Here is an 18958-nt window from a genome sequence, read left to right as displayed (position 1 = left end):
TTCTTGTATCATGTACCTGTGTGTACTCTTAGGTTCTTGTATCATGTACCTGTGTGTACTCTTAGGTCTTTGTATCATGTATGTGCATGTACTCTTAGGTTCCTGTATCATGTACGTGTGTGTACTCTTAGGTTCTTATATAATGTGTGTGTGTGTACTCTTAGTTTTTATGTCATGTATGTGTGTGTACTCTTAGGTTCTTGTATCATGTATGTGTGTTTACTCTAAGGTTCTTGTATCATGTACCTGTGTGTAGTCTTAGGTTCTTGCGTGTGTGTATGCTTAGGTTCTTATATCATGTACCTGTGTGTACTCTTAAGTTCTTGTATTATGTACATGTGTGTACTCTTAGGTTTTTGTATCATGTACGTGTGTGTACTCTTAGGTTCTTGTATCGTGTACCTGTGTGTACTCTTAGGTTCTTGTTTCATGAATGTGTGTGTACTCTTAGGTTCTTGTATCATGTATCTGTGTGTACTCTTAGGTTCTTATATAATGTGTGTGTGTATGCTTAGGTTTTTATATCGTATATGTGTGTGTACTTTTAGGCTCTTGTATCATGTATGTGTGTGTACTCTTAGGTTCTTGTATCATGTATGTGTGTGTACTCTTAGATTCTTGTATCATGTATGTGTGTGTATGCTTGGGTTTTTATATCATGTATGTGTGTGTACTCTTAGGTTCTTTGTATCGTCTGTTGACAGCAATCGTTTTACTTTTTCCTTTCTGATTTGGATGCTCCTTATTTTTTTCTTGCTTACTTGCTTTTGCTAGAACCTCCAGCACTACAGTAAACATACATGTTAAAGGTGGGCATGCTGTTCTTTTTCCTGATCTCAGAGGCAAAACTTTCAGTTTTTCATTATCAAGTATAATGACCACTGAGGGTTTTTCAAATATGGCTTTTATTAAGCTGCAGTATTTTCCTTCTATATATAGTTTGTTGAGGGCTGATTATAAAAGACTGTTAAATTTTGTTAAATGCTTTTTCTGTATCAATTAAATTATCATGTGGTTTTAAAACATTTTATTAAAATAGTGTGTTACCTTAATCAATCTGTATGTTGAACCATCCTTGATTTCCGGGAATAAATCCTACTTGGTTGGTCACATTGTATCAATGTATACTTTTAGTATACTGTTGGCCTTTTTTACTAGTATTTTACATTAATAAGGAACATGGATCTGTAGTTTTCTTCTCTTGTAGTATGTTCATCTGCCTTTGAGATCAGAATAATACTGGCATCACTGAATGACTTTTAGAAAGAGTTATCTCTTTGCAATATTTTGCAAAAGTTGAGAAGAACTGATATTAGTTTTTCTTTAAATGTTTAGTGGAATTCACTACTAGATGTCATCATGCAAAGAACTTTTGGTCAAGAAGTTTACATTAGTGATTCAATATCCAGATTAGTATATGTCTATTCATTATTTTGTATTCATTCATGATTTCATTATGGTAGGATTTACATTTTTAGAATTTTGTAAATTTCATCCAGTTTATTGATGTAAAATTGCTCATAATATTATGTTATAATCCTTTTCATTTCTGAAAAATCAGTCATAATGCTCCCACTTCACTTTCAGTTTTGATTTTAGTAAGTCAAGAAGTCTCTTTCTTTCTTAGTCAGTCTAGCTAAGGTTTGTTAATTTTTTTGAAGAACCAACTTTTTATTTCAGTGTTTTGCTCTGTTTTTCTTCCTCTCTTGTTTATATATAAACTTTATTTCCTTCTATCTTCTAGCTTTTGGTCTTGTTTGTTCTTATTTTGCTACTATCTTTCCTGTAAACTTAGGTTGTTAATTTGAAATCGTTTTTGTGTTCTGTGCAAGTATCTTAGTCTGATCAGTCTATTTTAGTATAACCACCACTGTTCCTTTTTGGTCACTGTTTACATTAAAAACTTTTTCCTCCCTTTTCTTTCAAACTATTTGAATATCCTTTATGAGGAAAGTAAATCTCTTACAGAGAGTATATAGCTGAATGATGACTTATTTTTATTTTTTAACCTATCTCTATATTTTCTTTGGAGAATTTAATCTTTTTGCATCTATACATCTATTTGAGGCAATTAATGATAAAGAGTAATTTCCTTTCATTTAATTTTGCTATTTTTATTTGATATATTTTATGGTTTATGGGACCTTTATTTTCTTTATTTTTTGTTTTTTATTTTGTCTCTGGATGACATTTTTTAAGTTGTACAAGTGATTTCTTTTATTACATAGCTATCTTAAGGCAGGTTTTTGGTATGCCCATCAACAGAAAAGTGTTCATTACAACCAAAAGGCAAGGGTGTTTTTTTCCCCCATACTCACTCTTCTACCCTATTCTTCTTTGTTTTTTCATGTCATGTGCATCATTTTGTGCTTATGTGTACCCATCTATTTGTCCCAGCTTACTAGTGAGAACATGTGGTGTTTGGTTTTCCATTCCTAAGATACTTCCACTTACAGTAATGATCTCCATTTCCACCCATCTTGCTGCAAAAGACAATGTTTAATTGCTTTAATGGCTGAGTAGTACTCCACGGTGTGTGTGTGTATGTGTGTGTGTATTTATCCATTCATGAATTTATGGCCACAAAGGTTGATTCTAGACCTTATTAATTGTGAACTGTGCTTCAGTAGACATTTGAGTGCAGGTGTCTTTTTGTTTAAATGACTTCATTTCCTTTGCACAGACACCTAGCAGTGCAGTTGTTAGATCAAATGATTGGTTTACATTTTTTTTTTAGAGATCTCCATATTAATTTCCACATAGGTTATTCTAATTTAAAGTCCTACCTACAATGTGCAGCATTCATTTTCTCTGCATCCAAACCATCATGTATTATTTTTTGACTTTTTAGTAATAGCCATTATGATATTCATAAGGTAGAATCTCATTATTGTTTTAATTTGCATTTCCCTGATGATTAGTGATGTTGTGCATTTTTTATATGGTTGTTGTCCATTTGTTGGTCTTCTTTTAAAAAACTTCTGTTCGTGTCATTTCTCCCACTTTTTGATTTTTTTTTTCACTTGCTAATTTGTTTCAGTTACTTTTAGTTTCTGAATATCAGTCCTGGATGTACAGTTTGTGGATATTTTCTCCCAATCTGCAGTTTGTCACTTCACTCTATTGATTCTTTTTCTGTGCAGAATATTTTTAATTTAATTAATTCTCATTTATTTATCTTATTATTGCTGTAATTGCCTTTAGTGTCTTAGTTATAAATTCTTTGCTTATGTGAATGTCTAGAAGAGATTTCCTTCATTTTCTTCAATAATTTTTATGGTTTAATACTTTATATTTAAGTCGTTAATCCATCTTGAGTCAATTTTTGTATATGGCAGGAGATAAACATCATGTTTCATTCTTCTGCATGTGGCCATCCTCTTTTCCCAGAATCATTTATTGTTTTTTTAACTCTAATCAATAAATGGTGTACATTGTTGTCTGCTTTGTTGAAGATCAGTTAGTTGTCACTAGGTGGTTTAATTTCTGTGTTCTCTATTCTGTTCCAGTGGTCTGTGTCTCTATTTTTATAACAGTACCATACTATTCTGGTTACTGTATATGTGTAGTTTAATTTGAAATCCGGTCATGTGATATCTCTACATTTTTTCTTTTCATTTAAGATTGCTTTGGCTATTTGGTCTCTCTTTGGTTCAACATGAAATATAGGATTAATTTTTATTGATTTGTGAAATATGACACTGGTATTTTGATGAGGATTGCATTCAAACAGTGCATCACTTGGAGCAATGTAGACATTTTAATAATGTTTATTCTGTCAATCCATAAGCAAGAGAAGGTTCTCCATTTTTCTATGATGTGACCTTCATTTCTATATCATTATATCTTTTAAGTTTAATTTTTTTTTCATGGGAATTGTTTAATTACCTTCTCATTTCCTTTTGTGTATATTCTATAGCCATTTTCTTTGTTGTTATCATGGAGAAACATGTACATAATATTCTAAAATTACAACATTAATTTTCATTTCTGCAAACTTCAATAACATTCAAGAATTTACTCATTCATAGCTTCATTCCCAAGTCTTCAAAAAATAGACATCACAAAATTACATATTTGCACATTGTGTGTCCAAAAAGTATGGTTATAAACCATTGTGACAATAACAGTAGGTTTTATAACTACTCATGTATTAATTTTATTAAGATCTTTATTCCTTTATACAGCTTCAAGTTACTGTCTATTGTACTTACATTTTAATATTCAGGAGTCACTACGGTAATTCTTGCAGTGAAAATCTAGTGGTAACTCCTATAGTTTGAATTTATTGGGGATTATCTTAATGCCCACCTCCATTTTTTTTTTTTTTTTTTTGAGACAGAGTCTCACTATTGCTGCACTTGGTAGAGTGCTGATGTATCAAAGCTCACAGCAACCTCAAACTCTCAGGCTCAAGTGATTCTCTTGCCTCAGTTTCCCAAGTAGCTGGGACCACAGGAGCCCACCACAAAGCCCAGCCATTTGTTTGTTCATTTTTATTGTTGTTGTTGTTGTTGTTATTACTGTTGTTTGGCAGGCCCAGGCTGGGTTCAAACCTACCAGCCTTGGTGTATATGGCCAGTGCCCCAACTGCTGAGCAATGTGTCCTGAGCCTGCCTTCCTCACTTTTAAAGAACATTTTTGCCAGCTATAGAATTTTTGTTTGATAACTTATAATTTTTTTTTCTTTTGCTTGGAATACAATAACTCATTGCCTTCTAGCCTCTGATATTTCAGATTACAAATTTGATAATAATCTTACTGAGGATCTCTTACATGTGACAAGAACCCTCTCTGAGACTGTTTTAAAGATTCATTTTGGTTTTGGTTTTCAACAGTTTGATTTTAACATGTCTTGGTGTGGGTCTCTGAAACCATCCTATTGGAAGTTTTTTAAGGGTCTTTGATATTTATATTCATGACTTTCTTCAAATTTGGAAACTTAAAGCCATTATATTTTTCTAATACTTTCTTTTCTCCTTTTTCTCTCTTTTCTACTTATGACACTTCCACAGTGGATATTTTGGCCAACTTGATGTTGTCCCTTAGACTCTATTTACTTTTTTGTAATCTTCTATCCTTTATATTCCTGAGACTCAAAAATTCAATTATCTTATCTTTAACTTCACTGATAGTTTTGACATGTAACCTGGCATTCTGCATACTAGCAGATTACCACTTTAGCTATTATAATTTTCATCTCTATAATTTATTTTTAGTACCTTTTTAGGTTTTTTATGTTCATATTTTCATTTTGTTCATATATAAGCTTGAATTTTTCTATGACTTTCTGATTTCTTTGCTGTTTTGTACTCCTTGTAATTTTTTATTATCATTGAAACTGGACATTTGAATCTAATCATTTGAGATCTCTGACAATCGGATTTTCTTCAGTTCCCATGGTTTGCTGTGTTATGTTTTTACTTAAGTTGTTTTTTAATTATTATAATTTCTGAACCTAAAGTCTTCTTACGTCTTTTTAAGCCTTTTCATGTACATATATTCACTTGCTTTTTAAGGTACTAGTTTTTAATGATTGATACTCAAAAAGAGAAAAAGAGAAAAATTATAGGATGAGAAAGGCACTGGCCATTTAACAACTTTGAAAATCACTTTAAGTGGAGGGAGAATTGTTTGCAATTAGGGAGCAAGGATGTAAAGCAATGTCTGCCTTCCTCTCTGTCTGTAACTCCGTGATCAAAAGTGGCAATCTGCAATAAGATCATTGTTGCTAGAATTTCATTATCCTCATTATTCCCTCTGGTTTGTGCAAGATGAGTGAATGGTCCAAGAACATATATATAGCCCACTGCCACAAGGTTTGGGGAGTCAGAGACAGGAAACTTCTGCTAAGCTAAAAGCTGAAATCAATTGACATTAATCACAAATTTCCATTATTGGCTTCTCATAAAATTTTCAAGTTTTCAATAGACTCTGTAGTTCTCAAAAGTTACATGTCTACTAGTAATTATTCTCTAGTGGAGAGATATTGATAGATTTCTAGTGCTTTTTATTCTAACATCTTTTCAGACTGCTCTCCTAAAACCATTTCTGTTTTATAAACATTTACTAGAGATACAGCAGTCTACCCAGTGCCTTCTCTGAATAATGTACCTTTTATTGTTTTGAGGATTTTTTTCCCACGAAGTTTGACACTTGCAAATTGCCTTCCCCTACTCTTAGTGCTACTGAAAATTCTCCTTAATCTTTAGAATTCTAACAAAGACCATTGTCACCTGTAAATATGTAATCCTTTACTGCTCTGCTCCATAGTCAAGAATTTCTTTTATGGCAAATAAGATTGGATACCAAAAACTCAGGATAAGAAATTAATTATCCTTAGTTAGTAAACACCAAGACAGTAATTTATTTAATGCAAAACTAATTAAAGTATTGTAATGACTCATCTCTAATGAAATTATATTGCTGAGTTTGCTGATGGTTTCAAATATTGACAAAGCATGCCATACTCACATGAAATGGGCCATTAACCATTTTAAGAGATATGTCCTTTATTTTATTTTAATTCATACTTGCATGCACGCAGAAGAAAAGCTTCACAAATATGAAATTCCTTCCTGAATTTCTGCAAAGGACTTTAGAAATACTACTACAAAGAATTTAGGCTTAGTTCTCCACAAAACTAGTAATACTAAAATGCTCAAGATATTAGAATTCACATTAAAAAGGCATTTTTAATCTCCCTTTTAGAGTAAGAATAAAAATGACCACTGACAAAATAATTGATATAGTCCAGAAACTATTCAAGTTATTTTATATACATATTAATGTTAATACATTAAATATCTGAATAACATGATTGAAAATATACTATATCATACTATATATAAAATATACTATATTATACTTTATCTATTGTAAAGATGAGAATAGTAGGGCATGTCCTGATTAGATAGTGTTTTCAAGTTCAACAGCTAGCAACTAATGAAACCAGGATTCAATTACATGCAATATGGCTCTTAGAGCACTTATTATTTTAAAATTGTAAAGTATTTTTAGAATTTAAAAAATACATTAAAAATCAGGAATGAAAATAAATAAAAATCACAAAAGACTACTATTTCTTTGAGTATATCTAGTGATATTGTTTTGACATAGATGTGGCATTCTGTCCGAATTGAAGAATTAGAGTAATTTAAAACCAACTGAAGTTTTAAAAATTTTCCAAAGGATTCTAGAGTAATAATACCAAGGTGAAGTTTCTTGGATTTCTGGATGTTGGAATTTTGTTTGTTCGGAATCTGTTTCTGTCCCAGTGGACCAGCTCCACTTCATTAGAGGGATGCAGGCGGTGGGAGAGCACTTGCTCATTTATTGGTGCTCATTCGCCACAGCCCATGAATACTACATCGAGTCCTACCATTCTAAATCAGACCTGACACATTTATATCTAATATATTTTATGTAAATTTTGCTGTAGTTTTCAGGATTAATTCTAGGACGTTCTACAAAGGTAAATTAAGTATATTAAGTAAAAATTAAGTAAATTAAGTTTTACAATTTCCTTAAATATGATAAAGGCAAAAATACTATCCATTATGTGTAGCATCTGGACCACTGCTTATGTTTTTTATTTTAATTATAATTGTTTTCTTCATAATTATTTAGTCAACTATTAAACATTTAGTGTGTAAATGACAGTGAATATGAATTTTTTATGGGATTCCTTTGTAAAACACAGCCACAAAAACGTTTAAGCAGCTTCAAGTCTAAGGTCAAATGTGTGGCAACTTTGTGCATGCATTTCTTGATATTTTAAAGAAATCTTTATTTTCTCAATGTCCCTTTTGTTTAAGTTGATATAATCATATTAAATATGTATAAGCCTGTAATCCTAAAATTCTGGGAAGCTGAGGGTAGTAGATTGCCTGAGCTCAGGAGTTCAAGACCAGCCTGAGCAAGAGTGAGACCCTATCTCTACTAAAAATAGAACAACCAGCTGAGTGTTGTGGTGGGTAGCTGTAGTCCCAGATACTTGGGAGGCTGAAGCAAAAGGATTATTTGAGCCCAAGAACTGGAGGTTGCTGTGAGCTATGATGCCACAGCACTGTAGTTAGGGCGCCTGAGTAAGACTGTGTCTCAAAAGAGAAAAATATAAAAATTAAAGACTGGGAACACCATAACTTATTGTACTATTAATTCTTTTCTACATTTTAGAGGTTTAAAGATGTTAATATTATAGTTAACAGTTTACATGTTTAAAAAGGTGTCCACCAAGACACAATGAAAGTTGTTATGGAAGATTTTTCTGTGATGCAAAAAATACTTTTCATATGTCGTATCATTAATCTGCTCAGAGGACTCTGGATATATTTTGCAATGTCAAGCAATAATTTTAAAATAATAAACAAAATTTGTCATGACAATTACTCCTTAACTCTTTTTCAGTCTTTAATATTCCCTTTCTTTATCTCAGTGATTCTGAAAACTAGAAATTCCAAATAATTTTTAACAAAAATTAAAATAACATGTTTTATGTGATAGAAACAAAGAGGCAGAGTCAAATGCCCTCATTTTACTAATACTATGTATGACACTCAAAAGTGACATGGCAAACTACTCGCAGAGACCATATCTCAGAATAAGTCAGGGTCCAGATTTTCTTTCAATAAAAAGAAGCTTCATTTAGTTAATACTATATTATTCCACAGCCTTCTTGTGATATTAAATATCTAATATTACTTGTATATTTAGCCAACCAGCTTATGAAAGCATTTCTTAGATTTATAAAGTAGAATAAAAATAATAGTTATGGGTACTATATTAAGGAAAATAGTTAAATTTTTCCAAAATAATCATCACAATGATATGATGGTGTGGAGATATTTCTGTTTCATAATTGAGAAGATTGAAGTTCATGGGAAATAAGAAACATACCTTGGCCCACCCAGCTTTTGTTGGAATAATTCTAATTAAAAAAAAATCATAGGATTCTCAGAGAATTCTATTTTTTTATTTTTTATTTATTTTTATTTTTTATGGCATTTTCTTAGTTATTGTGTTAAGACATTTATATTCTACATTTAGTAAATTTCACATGTACCCTTGTAAGATGCACTGTAGGGGGGTCCCACCAAATTTTATTAGAGGTAGAGTTGGCCAATCATAATTATAAAGATAAATTGGTTAAATGTATTTTGAGATACTAAGAATTTGAAGTCACGAAGAGATTTATTTATCATTTTAAAATTCCCTCACTCTTAAAAACATCATTCAAATTATATAATGAAAAACTATCAGAACACTAAAGACAAAAATTACATATCCATTAAATTACCAAGAAAATGTGTCTTAGAAACATTTATTAACATCTACTTAATAGGCCCATATGGAACACTGTACCCGTCATATAAAAATACATAAAATTTTTCATTATATTAAAAAAATTATACTTGAGGCATAAAACAAGTCTCTTCAAATTCAGTTTCAAAGTCAATATTATAAGGCCTGTTCTGGACATCCACACATAAGTTTTAAACCAATTTCACATTTTTTATAAATTTAAAAACTAATATCAATATAATCCTCCTGAACTAAGATATCACAATGGAAATTGAAAAATAATAAAATTAAATAATAAAATTAAAAATATTACTACTAGACCACACTTGGGTAAAGATTAAGCAGAATTTAGAGAGAATATGATAGTCTTCAGTGTTTATACTAGAAAAAGAAAAATAAAACACTAATATAATAATAGAATCACATTAATTTAAATGTTGACATATTTAAAAAATAAATACATAATTGATAAACAGTAACCAACAAGGAATAGAAAACACCTCTATTAAAAAAAAATTCTGTTTGTAGAAAGGGAACCAGAATGAGAATAAAAGTAAAACCAGAAATTAGAAAGGGCTTAATTTATTAGCTATTTCACATGTGAGGGAACAGAAATAGCCAGTCAATAAATGAAAGATCGCCCTAGCACCTTAGGATTCAAGGAAGGAGTAAATGTAAATAAAGCCACAATGAAATATCATTCCATACCAATCAATGTATAGGCAATGATTTAAAAATCTGGAAAAATGAGGTGTTGATATGGATATGATAAGATATGGAACCAAGGGAATTCCCTCATTGTTGCTGGTAGGTGTATAAACACAGTATTATTTAGAAATCAATTTGTGTTTGGTACATTTAAACGTGTACATGCCACGTAAGGAAGCAGTAGTACTCCCTCGAGAAAGTCTTCACATAGGCACCATGAGATGCATACAAGAATATAATTTTGCTTAAACTGCTTTTATACATCAATAACTATCTTTTTGAATCTGTGATAATATCAACATATAATTGATAAAAAATATCCCCACTTAAGAGACTAATATAAATAATTCTAAGATTGTTTTACCCTGAACTATCCTTTAAGACTAAATCTTTTTGGTTTTGAGTTTATCACGAAAATTAACAATATTATGTAATGGAATTGCACAGAAATGTACCCTAGTGACCTTGGTTTTCTTCTAGATTTAATTGTTAACTATCAGTGAAATCATATATTACTTGATAAGATATTTTTCTTTCTAATTAATTGATGAAATAATACTTGCATCATTTGATATATTCTTAAGTTAAAACATGAGGTAAAAGATAAAATAAAAAATTAGAAAACATCAAGTGTATAGGAAAATTTTTCCAAGGAAATGGTTCTGTAAACATTTTCCTTAGGCTCATAGTTGGCGCATAGTATTTGGTGCATACCAATTCCTGTGCTTACCAGCTGCTGCCCTTGGACACCCCAGGCTGCATACTGCAAGACAGAGTCCTCTACTTCTGGAGGATTTAACTCCCAAACTTCCCTTGAAAAAAATGTAAATAGTTTTGTATGAACAAACTGACACCTACAACAATTTAGTCAGACAATGGCTCATGAAAACAGAAAATCAAAGAACTTACCTAGTATGTATATTGTAAATCACATACGAAGCAGTATACGAATAATGAAAAATCTGAAATTAAAAAAAAATCATTATCAACCATAGTTCTTTCTTAATGTGTGAGTATATATGTGTGAGATAAAATTCAGGAAATTCAGGAATTGATATTAAGGAAAAACCAAAATGTGAAATATTACAGTTTAGAAATTTATTTCCTCCATTGTGTCTTATTACAATACCCTCCTAACACTTCTTCCTACCATCAATCCCATCCCTTATTTAATCCACTCTACCCTCCTTATTATAATTGTGATTATATCACCTTGTTGTCCAAAATTTTCAGTGACTTCCTGTTGTCTATAAAATAAAACTCAATTCTTAAAGAAAATATAGAAAACCTCTTCTTGACTTCTAGGCAAACACCTTATGACTAAGACCCAAAAGACAATTACAGAAACAATAAAAATAAACAAATGGACTTGATTAAATTAAAAAGCTTCTGCACAGCTAAGGAAATAATTAACAGAGTAACAGACAACTTACAGAACAGGAGAAAATAGTCACAAAGTATACATCCAAAAAAGGCCTAATATCCAGAGTCTAGAAAGGACTTACACAAATTATGAAGGAAAAAAAAAACCCACTAACAACTGGACAAAAGAGATGAACTAAAGTTTTTTTAAAAGAAGACAGGCCAGGCACAGCAGCTCACATCTGTAATCCCAGCACTTTGAGAGATCGAGGTGGGTGTGAGCTCAGAAGCTGAAAACCAAAAAAAAAAAAAGAAGCTGAAGACCAGCCTGAGCAAGAGTGAAACCTGTCTCTAAAAAAGAAATAAGATAGCCTGGTATTGTTGTGCTGTAGTTCCCGTATTGCAGAGGCTAAGGCAAGAGAATCACTTGAACACAGGAGTTTGAGGTTTCCGTAAGGTATAATACTACAGCACTCTACCCAGGGGGACAATGAGACTATCTCAAAAAAAAAAAAAAAGAAAGAAAACGAGGACAATGTCCAGCAAATATATTTAAAAAAAAAAAAAGTGCTAGCTTACTAATCATCAAGGAAGTGCAAATTGAAAACACAATGAGATATCACTTTACACCTGTCAGAATGGCCATTATTACAAAATCAAAAAATAGGAGGTGCCTGTGGCCCAAAGGAGCAGGGCGCTGGCCCCATATGCCGGAGGTGGTGGGTTCAAACCCAGCCCTGGCCAAAAACTGCAAAAAAAAAAAAAAAAAAGTCAAAAAATAATAGATGCTGGCATAAACAGAGATTTATACATTTACACATTGTTGGTGGAGTTGTATATTAGTACAATCTCTATGAAAAATAGTATGGAGATTCTCCAAAGAAATAAATGTAGACATGCCATTAAACCCAGCAACCGCACTGCTAGGTACCTGCCTAAAGGAAATTAAGTCATTTCATCAAAAAGACACCTGCACTTGCATGTTTATTGCAGCACAATTCACAATTGCAAAGATGTTGAAACAACCCAAGTGCGTATCACTGCATCAGGGGATTAACAAAATGTGGTGTGTATATATATACGTACACCATGGAGTATACATATACGTACACATATACGTACACCATGGAGTACTACTAAGCTATAACAATGAAGGAAATAATGTCTATTGCAGCAGTTTGAATGGAACTGGATCCTGTAATCCTAAGTGAAGTATCTCACATATAGAAAAACGCCACATGTTGTCACTAATGAGTGAGAGCTAATCACACAAGGGAGATATGCAGGTCATTATAAATCAGGACATGAGGAGGAGGATTGAGGTAAAAACCTAGTTATCAGGTACAACAAACACTATTCTGGTGACAGGCACACTAATCCCAGACTTAAGCTTTAAAAAAGCTATCAATGTAACAAAAACATTTGTGCCCCTTTAACATTTTGAAATACAAGTTACATGCACACGAAGTTCGGATTCTTTCATCTGATGTTTAGGGTTTTGTGTTTGGCTTCTACGTGATTTTCGCCGCTCATCACCTACTACTTCACTTTCCCTGCCCTATACTTCAAATCCGATGAATTTTTCCTGTCTATCAGAATTTTTGCTGGCTTTTATTTTCAATGACACTCTACCTTAAGTGAGGTGGAAATTTTCCCTTCTTCTGATAGGGCTCCTCTAAGGAGCTCATATTGATCTCCCCAGTTGAAATCTCTCTGCCTCTCTCTCAAAGTTCACAGTATGAGTCATTGCATTTCCACACTCTGTAATGAAATTATATAAACATTTTATGTGCACCTGCTTTTCCCATCACAATGTTGTCAGGTTCAAGGTGTGTGACCCTTGCACCCCCCACATTGCCTGGAACAGTGTCATGTTTATGTGTCACACTCCATTGGCATTTGTTGATAGTGATTTGAATGCGGAAAAACTCAGGCATGTTTAACTGTCGATGACCACAGGGTAGAAGAACCTGCCCCAGCCCTTCATAGTAACAGCTGAAAAGGGTTTATCAAGTAGCTGGATGCAAACAGGTCGTTTTAAGAGATTTTAGTACTATTCCTGAACAATCCTGTTTCTTTTTAAGGATACCTTCCCAAAGATTGCAGAATGCGTGAGAGAATAACATTATCTTTCAAAATAGGACCATAATGCATAATATAAAAATATCTCTATATTTTTGCTCTGATAACTAGAGATGATGAAATACTGGAGTACACGAGGAAATGTAATGAGGAATAAATGAGAAAAATTGCAATAGATGGGTTAGAGAAAGAGATGATGAGTATACTTTAATGAAAATTATTTTTCTCCAAGCTATTTGAATCGAGTGAAGAAAATTGTTTTTTAGCTAGCTATATTGTTATATTATTATTTCCAGTATCTACAGAACTTATATTGATACTTTCATTTTTCAGCATGCAATTGTAAAAGCTTCTTTTATTCTTGTAGTGGAGGTGCATTGCACAAATAGTATAATACTGCCAATTAAAACTCCCTAGAAGTCAAATTGTTATTTCTTCTCATTGCAATAATAGCGTCAATTAAACATGATTGGCCACACATATTTGGCAAAGAAGTACCAGTTTTCTTTCTTTGCATTAAAATTGCAAACCTTCCCACATTGTTAAAGTACTGTGTTTTACGATGAAGTTTTATTCTCCCATTTCTTTTGGAATAACTATGAAATCTGAGATTGCCTTTACTACAGGATTACAGAAATGAGAGTTATTTTTCCTGGTGTCTGTTTTGACATTGATGTTGTGTTTTATAAAACTCCATATTTGATTACAAATTTTAAAAATTGAATTCACTACTGTAGTGTACAAAGAGATGGGACTTGTGACCACTTCTTTCAACAATTTTCTGTCTCAGAAAATTCTGTTGCCAAAGCAAACTGCCAAGTATGCACTTTTGTCTTTAAAACAGACAAATGTGCCAATGATGTTATGAATGAAAACGACTATTTGTCCTATCTGTGAATCACCTTTCGAGGCTGACATCCAATTTCAGAAAAAAATGTCAGTGGGTATTACCATTTTAGGCAAAGCAGGCCTCCAAAACAATTGCCATGAATGTTGGTCTATTTCTATAATATTTGTTGTAGAAATTGCTGGCTCTTTTCTACTTGCAAATCCAAAGGACTTACACATCCTCCAAATGGTAATGAATTGGAGAAGATCCATTCTCCATAGATCCATTTTCTGCTCTGCACTTCTTAGGCAACAACATTTGTTTCTCTCCGCAGGTGTGCTGAGTTGGAAGACTACAGTAAAGAAGTTAGCCCTGACTTGTCTGCAAAACCATAGCAGGTTGAAGTAACAAATTATAGCATTTCAGTCTCATCTATGTGTCCTCCAGAGCCAGAATTTGCCATGTATTGATAATTAGAACCTAGCCCTTTACTGAGCTTACAGTTCTTTCCTTTAAATTTACTGCCTTTTTGATGTATATGTGTGTATTCCAGATCTCAAATACTTCTTGTTTTGTAACATTCTGTAATTAAAATAACACATTAGGCTCACAATAGAATATAAAGAGTATAAAGTGGTGGAGGCTGGGAGGTGGGCAACATCTAATTTCTTTTGAAAGAAATCAGATGTTTTCCTCCTTTCTCGATTTTTTTCTTGATATACCATTGAAGAGATTTTAAGGCTCGGCGCCTATAGCTCAACTGGCTAAGGCGCCAGCCACATACACCTAAGGTGGCGGGTTCGAATCCCCAGCCCGGACCCACCAAAACAACAATGACAGCTGCAACCAAAAAAATAGCCGGGCATTGTGGCGGGTGCCTGTGGTCCCAGCTACTTGGGAGGCGGAGGCAGGAGACTCGCTTGAGCCCAGGAGTTGGAGGTTGCTGTGAGCTGTAATGCCACGGCACTCTACCCAGGGGGACAGCTTGAGGCTCTGTCTCAAAAAAAAAAAAAAAGAAGAGATTTTAAAAGGGGAATTTTCAGTAAGAATTGGATTAACTTAGAAACGTATGTGTTAAAGCACTCTAGTCTAAATTGCTACACTAATCTGCATCTCTCTCTCTCTCTTTCCTTGGATAACATTTCCATTCCTTTTTACCATTCCTCATTTTCTTTTATCTTAGACTCCTTTTCTCTATTGGCTAGGTAGGTCTTATTCATGATGAGAGGGTATCATTGAAGTCACTTAAGGTTAGGAAAAGTATTCCTCTTTCCTGTGATGATTGGCTGCTGCATAATGAGAGGCGAACAGAGCATCTGATGAGATCCTTGGGGACAAATACATTTCACAGTAGAAAACTGCCTATTCATCCCATCTCTGCAAATGATGTTCCACTGCTTGCTACAGAGTGTGAATAATTATGGGAAAGGCAGTAGGAGTGGGTAGAATTGAGATATACCATATAAAAACTTGATCAAAGCTTATTTCTGAAAACTGACGCTGAGATGTCCAATCATTCAATCCTATGATACTACAAGGGATTGGGAATCTCAGAGAGCAGCAAAGGGTCATGCAATCCAATGTAGTACTCATCATCCCGACATTATGGTGTGAATCCCAACAAGAGGTTGATTACTAAGAGTGATATAGCCAATTCTCATTCTCTGCCATTATTTTTATCTATACTATCTCCATAATCACTGAATTACCAAATACTAAACAATTGCTCATAGGAGAAAAACAACATTAAGATCCTGGAAGCCTCTAATAGCAATATTTTCATCCACCAATCAGTGCATAACCCCATCTTATGTAATTCTGCTAAAAAAAAAAAAAAACCACCTTACTTAATATATATGTGTTTGATTCATTAACATTAAGCACGTGGTGAGCAACACTGTGATAACCGATGCTTGAATGAGCTTCTCTTGCACACGTCTTTTCTCCCTACGACACATCACAGCCTTCCTGTACAAAGGAACACAGGACGGCTTCAGCGCTATGCTCGAGGGTAGAGGTGAGTGGTGGAGAGTGATTTTCAAATGAGAAATTGCAAACAAAAAGCACAAAAATGTGAAATATATGTCATTAAATGGACCATGAAAAGGACAGTTGTTTACCACTTAAGAGCTGAAATAAGAAGGCACAGTGTCAGTCACCTTGTTTAACTCAGCAGGGAAGTGTACATCAAGCAACTCGGTCACTCTGCTACTCTGGGCACATTCACAAACAACTACGAAAGGACCAGCAGTCGGTGTAAGGGTGTAAGTAAATTTGCTAAGTAGTTGAATTTCCATATATGGGATCCAAAAATTATAATCTACTGTAACAACTATAGTATATAAACATAGCATGAGGCATTCCTGGGAAAGGAGAAAAACCAGCTATTTTTAACACCTGCCAGAACTTTAACACACACAAAAATAGAACTTATCCAAATGGTTTCATTCCTGTTCTATAAATAAAAATTAGTTACATCCGTGTATCTAACAAATGTCTGTTAAGCAACGTCAGTTATACAGGTACTACACTGCTATTTTTTAAAGATCATATTAAAAATTATTTTAAAATCGGATAAAATACACAAGAACATCAGTTGATTTTTTTTTTTTACTTTTATATGTTGTTTTTCAGTTTATAAATGACTATTGAATGGTAATTATGTGCAAACTCATAATTTAGGCACCTTGCCAAATGCAAAGCCATAACAAATGTGATGCCTGTCCTAAGGCAGTTATGATCCAGTTGGGTGAGAGGCTAAGAAAATGTACATTAGTATAGAGAAGTCTGTTGTAGGTCATGGTTAAATTAGGACAAGCATATTATAAGCTTATATGCTTTCCAAGAAGTGATTAATCTTTTTGGTTTTAAGATAATATCATAGAGAATATAATAGTCTACTTAGGCATTGAAGTGATTAATACAGTTGAGAAAAAAGCAGATAGTGTATAAACTTAAAGCAGTCATAATAACTCTTAATGAGAAATTCACTGCATAACAGACTATGGTAAGTGCTTTACATATATTATACAATTTAATATTTAAATCAACCTCAATAAGTAAACATTATCATTCATAATTCATATAATAAACTATAAAAATTTACTCCTAAAACTTAAAGTTATGTAGGAAACAGAGCCACAATCTGACCTCAGTGCTGTCTGATTACAATCCACTTTGTGATTTAATCTCTCTGCACAGATTTTTAGGGAAATAGTATATGAAGCATGACTCCAGCTTTGCAAAAAATTAATCTCCAAAACACCAATTAAGCAACTATTCAAAACTTTATTGACAGGAATATGCCTGGATTAATTGAAATTTCCAGAGCAAAGGGAAATTTAATTTGGGGAAGATGATCTAATATATCAGATTAAAAATGTAAATCTTTTTCTCCTGTAACAGTTTTTCATATTTTTCCTTAGAATATCAGTTATTAGCTAAGACATCTATGAGGATTCATGTCAAGGAGAGTTACACTTAATGAGGAAAAAGAACAGGGTGCTCCTGTAATTTATGTTTGAACCAGAGGTTTATCTCTCTGGATACCAAAGCTTTTTATGCACAGCAGTTAAACAGTTGAATTGATATAAATAGCATTCGTTTTCATGGCCTGGAGAATATTTAAAATAGGATTATGGATTTGCCAATGATTCGAACAGTCAGAAAAACTGAACTGTGAGGAGGCAAGCCTCTGAGTAAATAGCATTTATAAAAGAATGCTAATGAGAAGAAAGGTGATATAGGCAAAAATGAGTTTATTTCTTTCAGAATTCAGTAGAGCTACGATGCCTAGTTTGTTCCAGGATGGTGAGACATCTTTTAAGATTAGTGAGTTGTGACTCTGTCATCTAAAATATTTTATCTTCATTATGCAGTTAAGCACTAGTGCCATGAAGCCGGAGATTCTAATGTTGTAAATATGATTTAAAAAATTATGAACTTAAGCTGTGCAAAAATCTTTTTAAAACATTGCCTTTGAGAAAGTCTTGTGAACATTGAACAAGTATGCACACTGTCTGAGTGGTGGGCTCCCTGACAACTTTGACTCAAACTATACAAAAGCAATTCATGTAACCGATACATTTGTATACCTGTAATATCCTGAAATAAAAAATAATTAAAAAATTAAATTTGTATCCAAAACAGAAGGGGAAAATAAATATAGGGGATGATTAAAGGTATGATTAATATTAATTATTATTTTAAACAGCTTTCAAAAGTATTCTCACTTAATGATCTCTATAACTTTATGATATATTGTCCTTGCAAGATACACAACTACTATAATTGGGATTGGAACCAAATCCTGTTAATTCCAAAATCCATGTCCTTTCTACTATAATAAAGAAGGAAAAAATGAAAGGATTGTTTTACTATAATGTAACTAGAGGAACCAGGTAGCTTCATTCAACTGCATCACCATTTAGTAAGTAACAAGCATAGTAAAATATTCAAGGTGGCGAGTCTAAAATTAATGCTGAATAAGAAGATAACATTTAGCGTGTGTTCGTAGCAAAGTGGAGTGGAAGTTACTGCGTACTCCTGGGCCCCCTGCCCCAACACATGCACAGCCTCTGCCCTGTCAACAGCCCTCACAGGGGTGGTACGTTTGTTACAATCAATTAACATACATCAGCACATCATTTTCTTTCTTTCTTTTTTTTTTTTTTT

General features: G+C 33.0%; 1 protein-coding gene across 7 annotated transcripts in view; it reads right to left on the bottom strand.

The window, feature by feature from the left end:
- DPP10 (dipeptidyl peptidase like 10) overlaps positions 1 to 18958 on the bottom strand; it is a 1381219-nt gene that overhangs the window by 133521 nt on the left and 1228740 nt on the right. For 6 of the 7 annotated variants that reach the window (XM_003792626.2, XM_023514792.1, XM_023514795.1 and 3 more), the window contains 2 exons: positions 10921 to 10973; positions 10742 to 10823 (listed from right to left, as the gene is read on the bottom strand). In XM_003792626.2, the coding sequence (XP_003792674.1) occupies positions 10742 to 10823; positions 10921 to 10973 (135 nt within the window). The remainder of the gene's footprint in view (positions 1 to 10741; positions 10824 to 10920; positions 10974 to 18958) is intronic. The other variant, XM_023514794.1, reaches the window with a different exon arrangement.

Source organism: Otolemur garnettii, unplaced genomic scaffold (genome assembly GCF_000181295.1).
Source record: "Otolemur garnettii isolate 467f Iridium unplaced genomic scaffold, OtoGar3 scaffold00059, whole genome shotgun sequence".
Classification (NCBI taxonomy): domain Eukaryota; kingdom Metazoa; phylum Chordata; class Mammalia; order Primates; family Galagidae; genus Otolemur; species Otolemur garnettii.
Note: the sequence above shows the minus strand (reverse complement) of the source record. Positions and strands in the feature narration are given on the sequence as shown.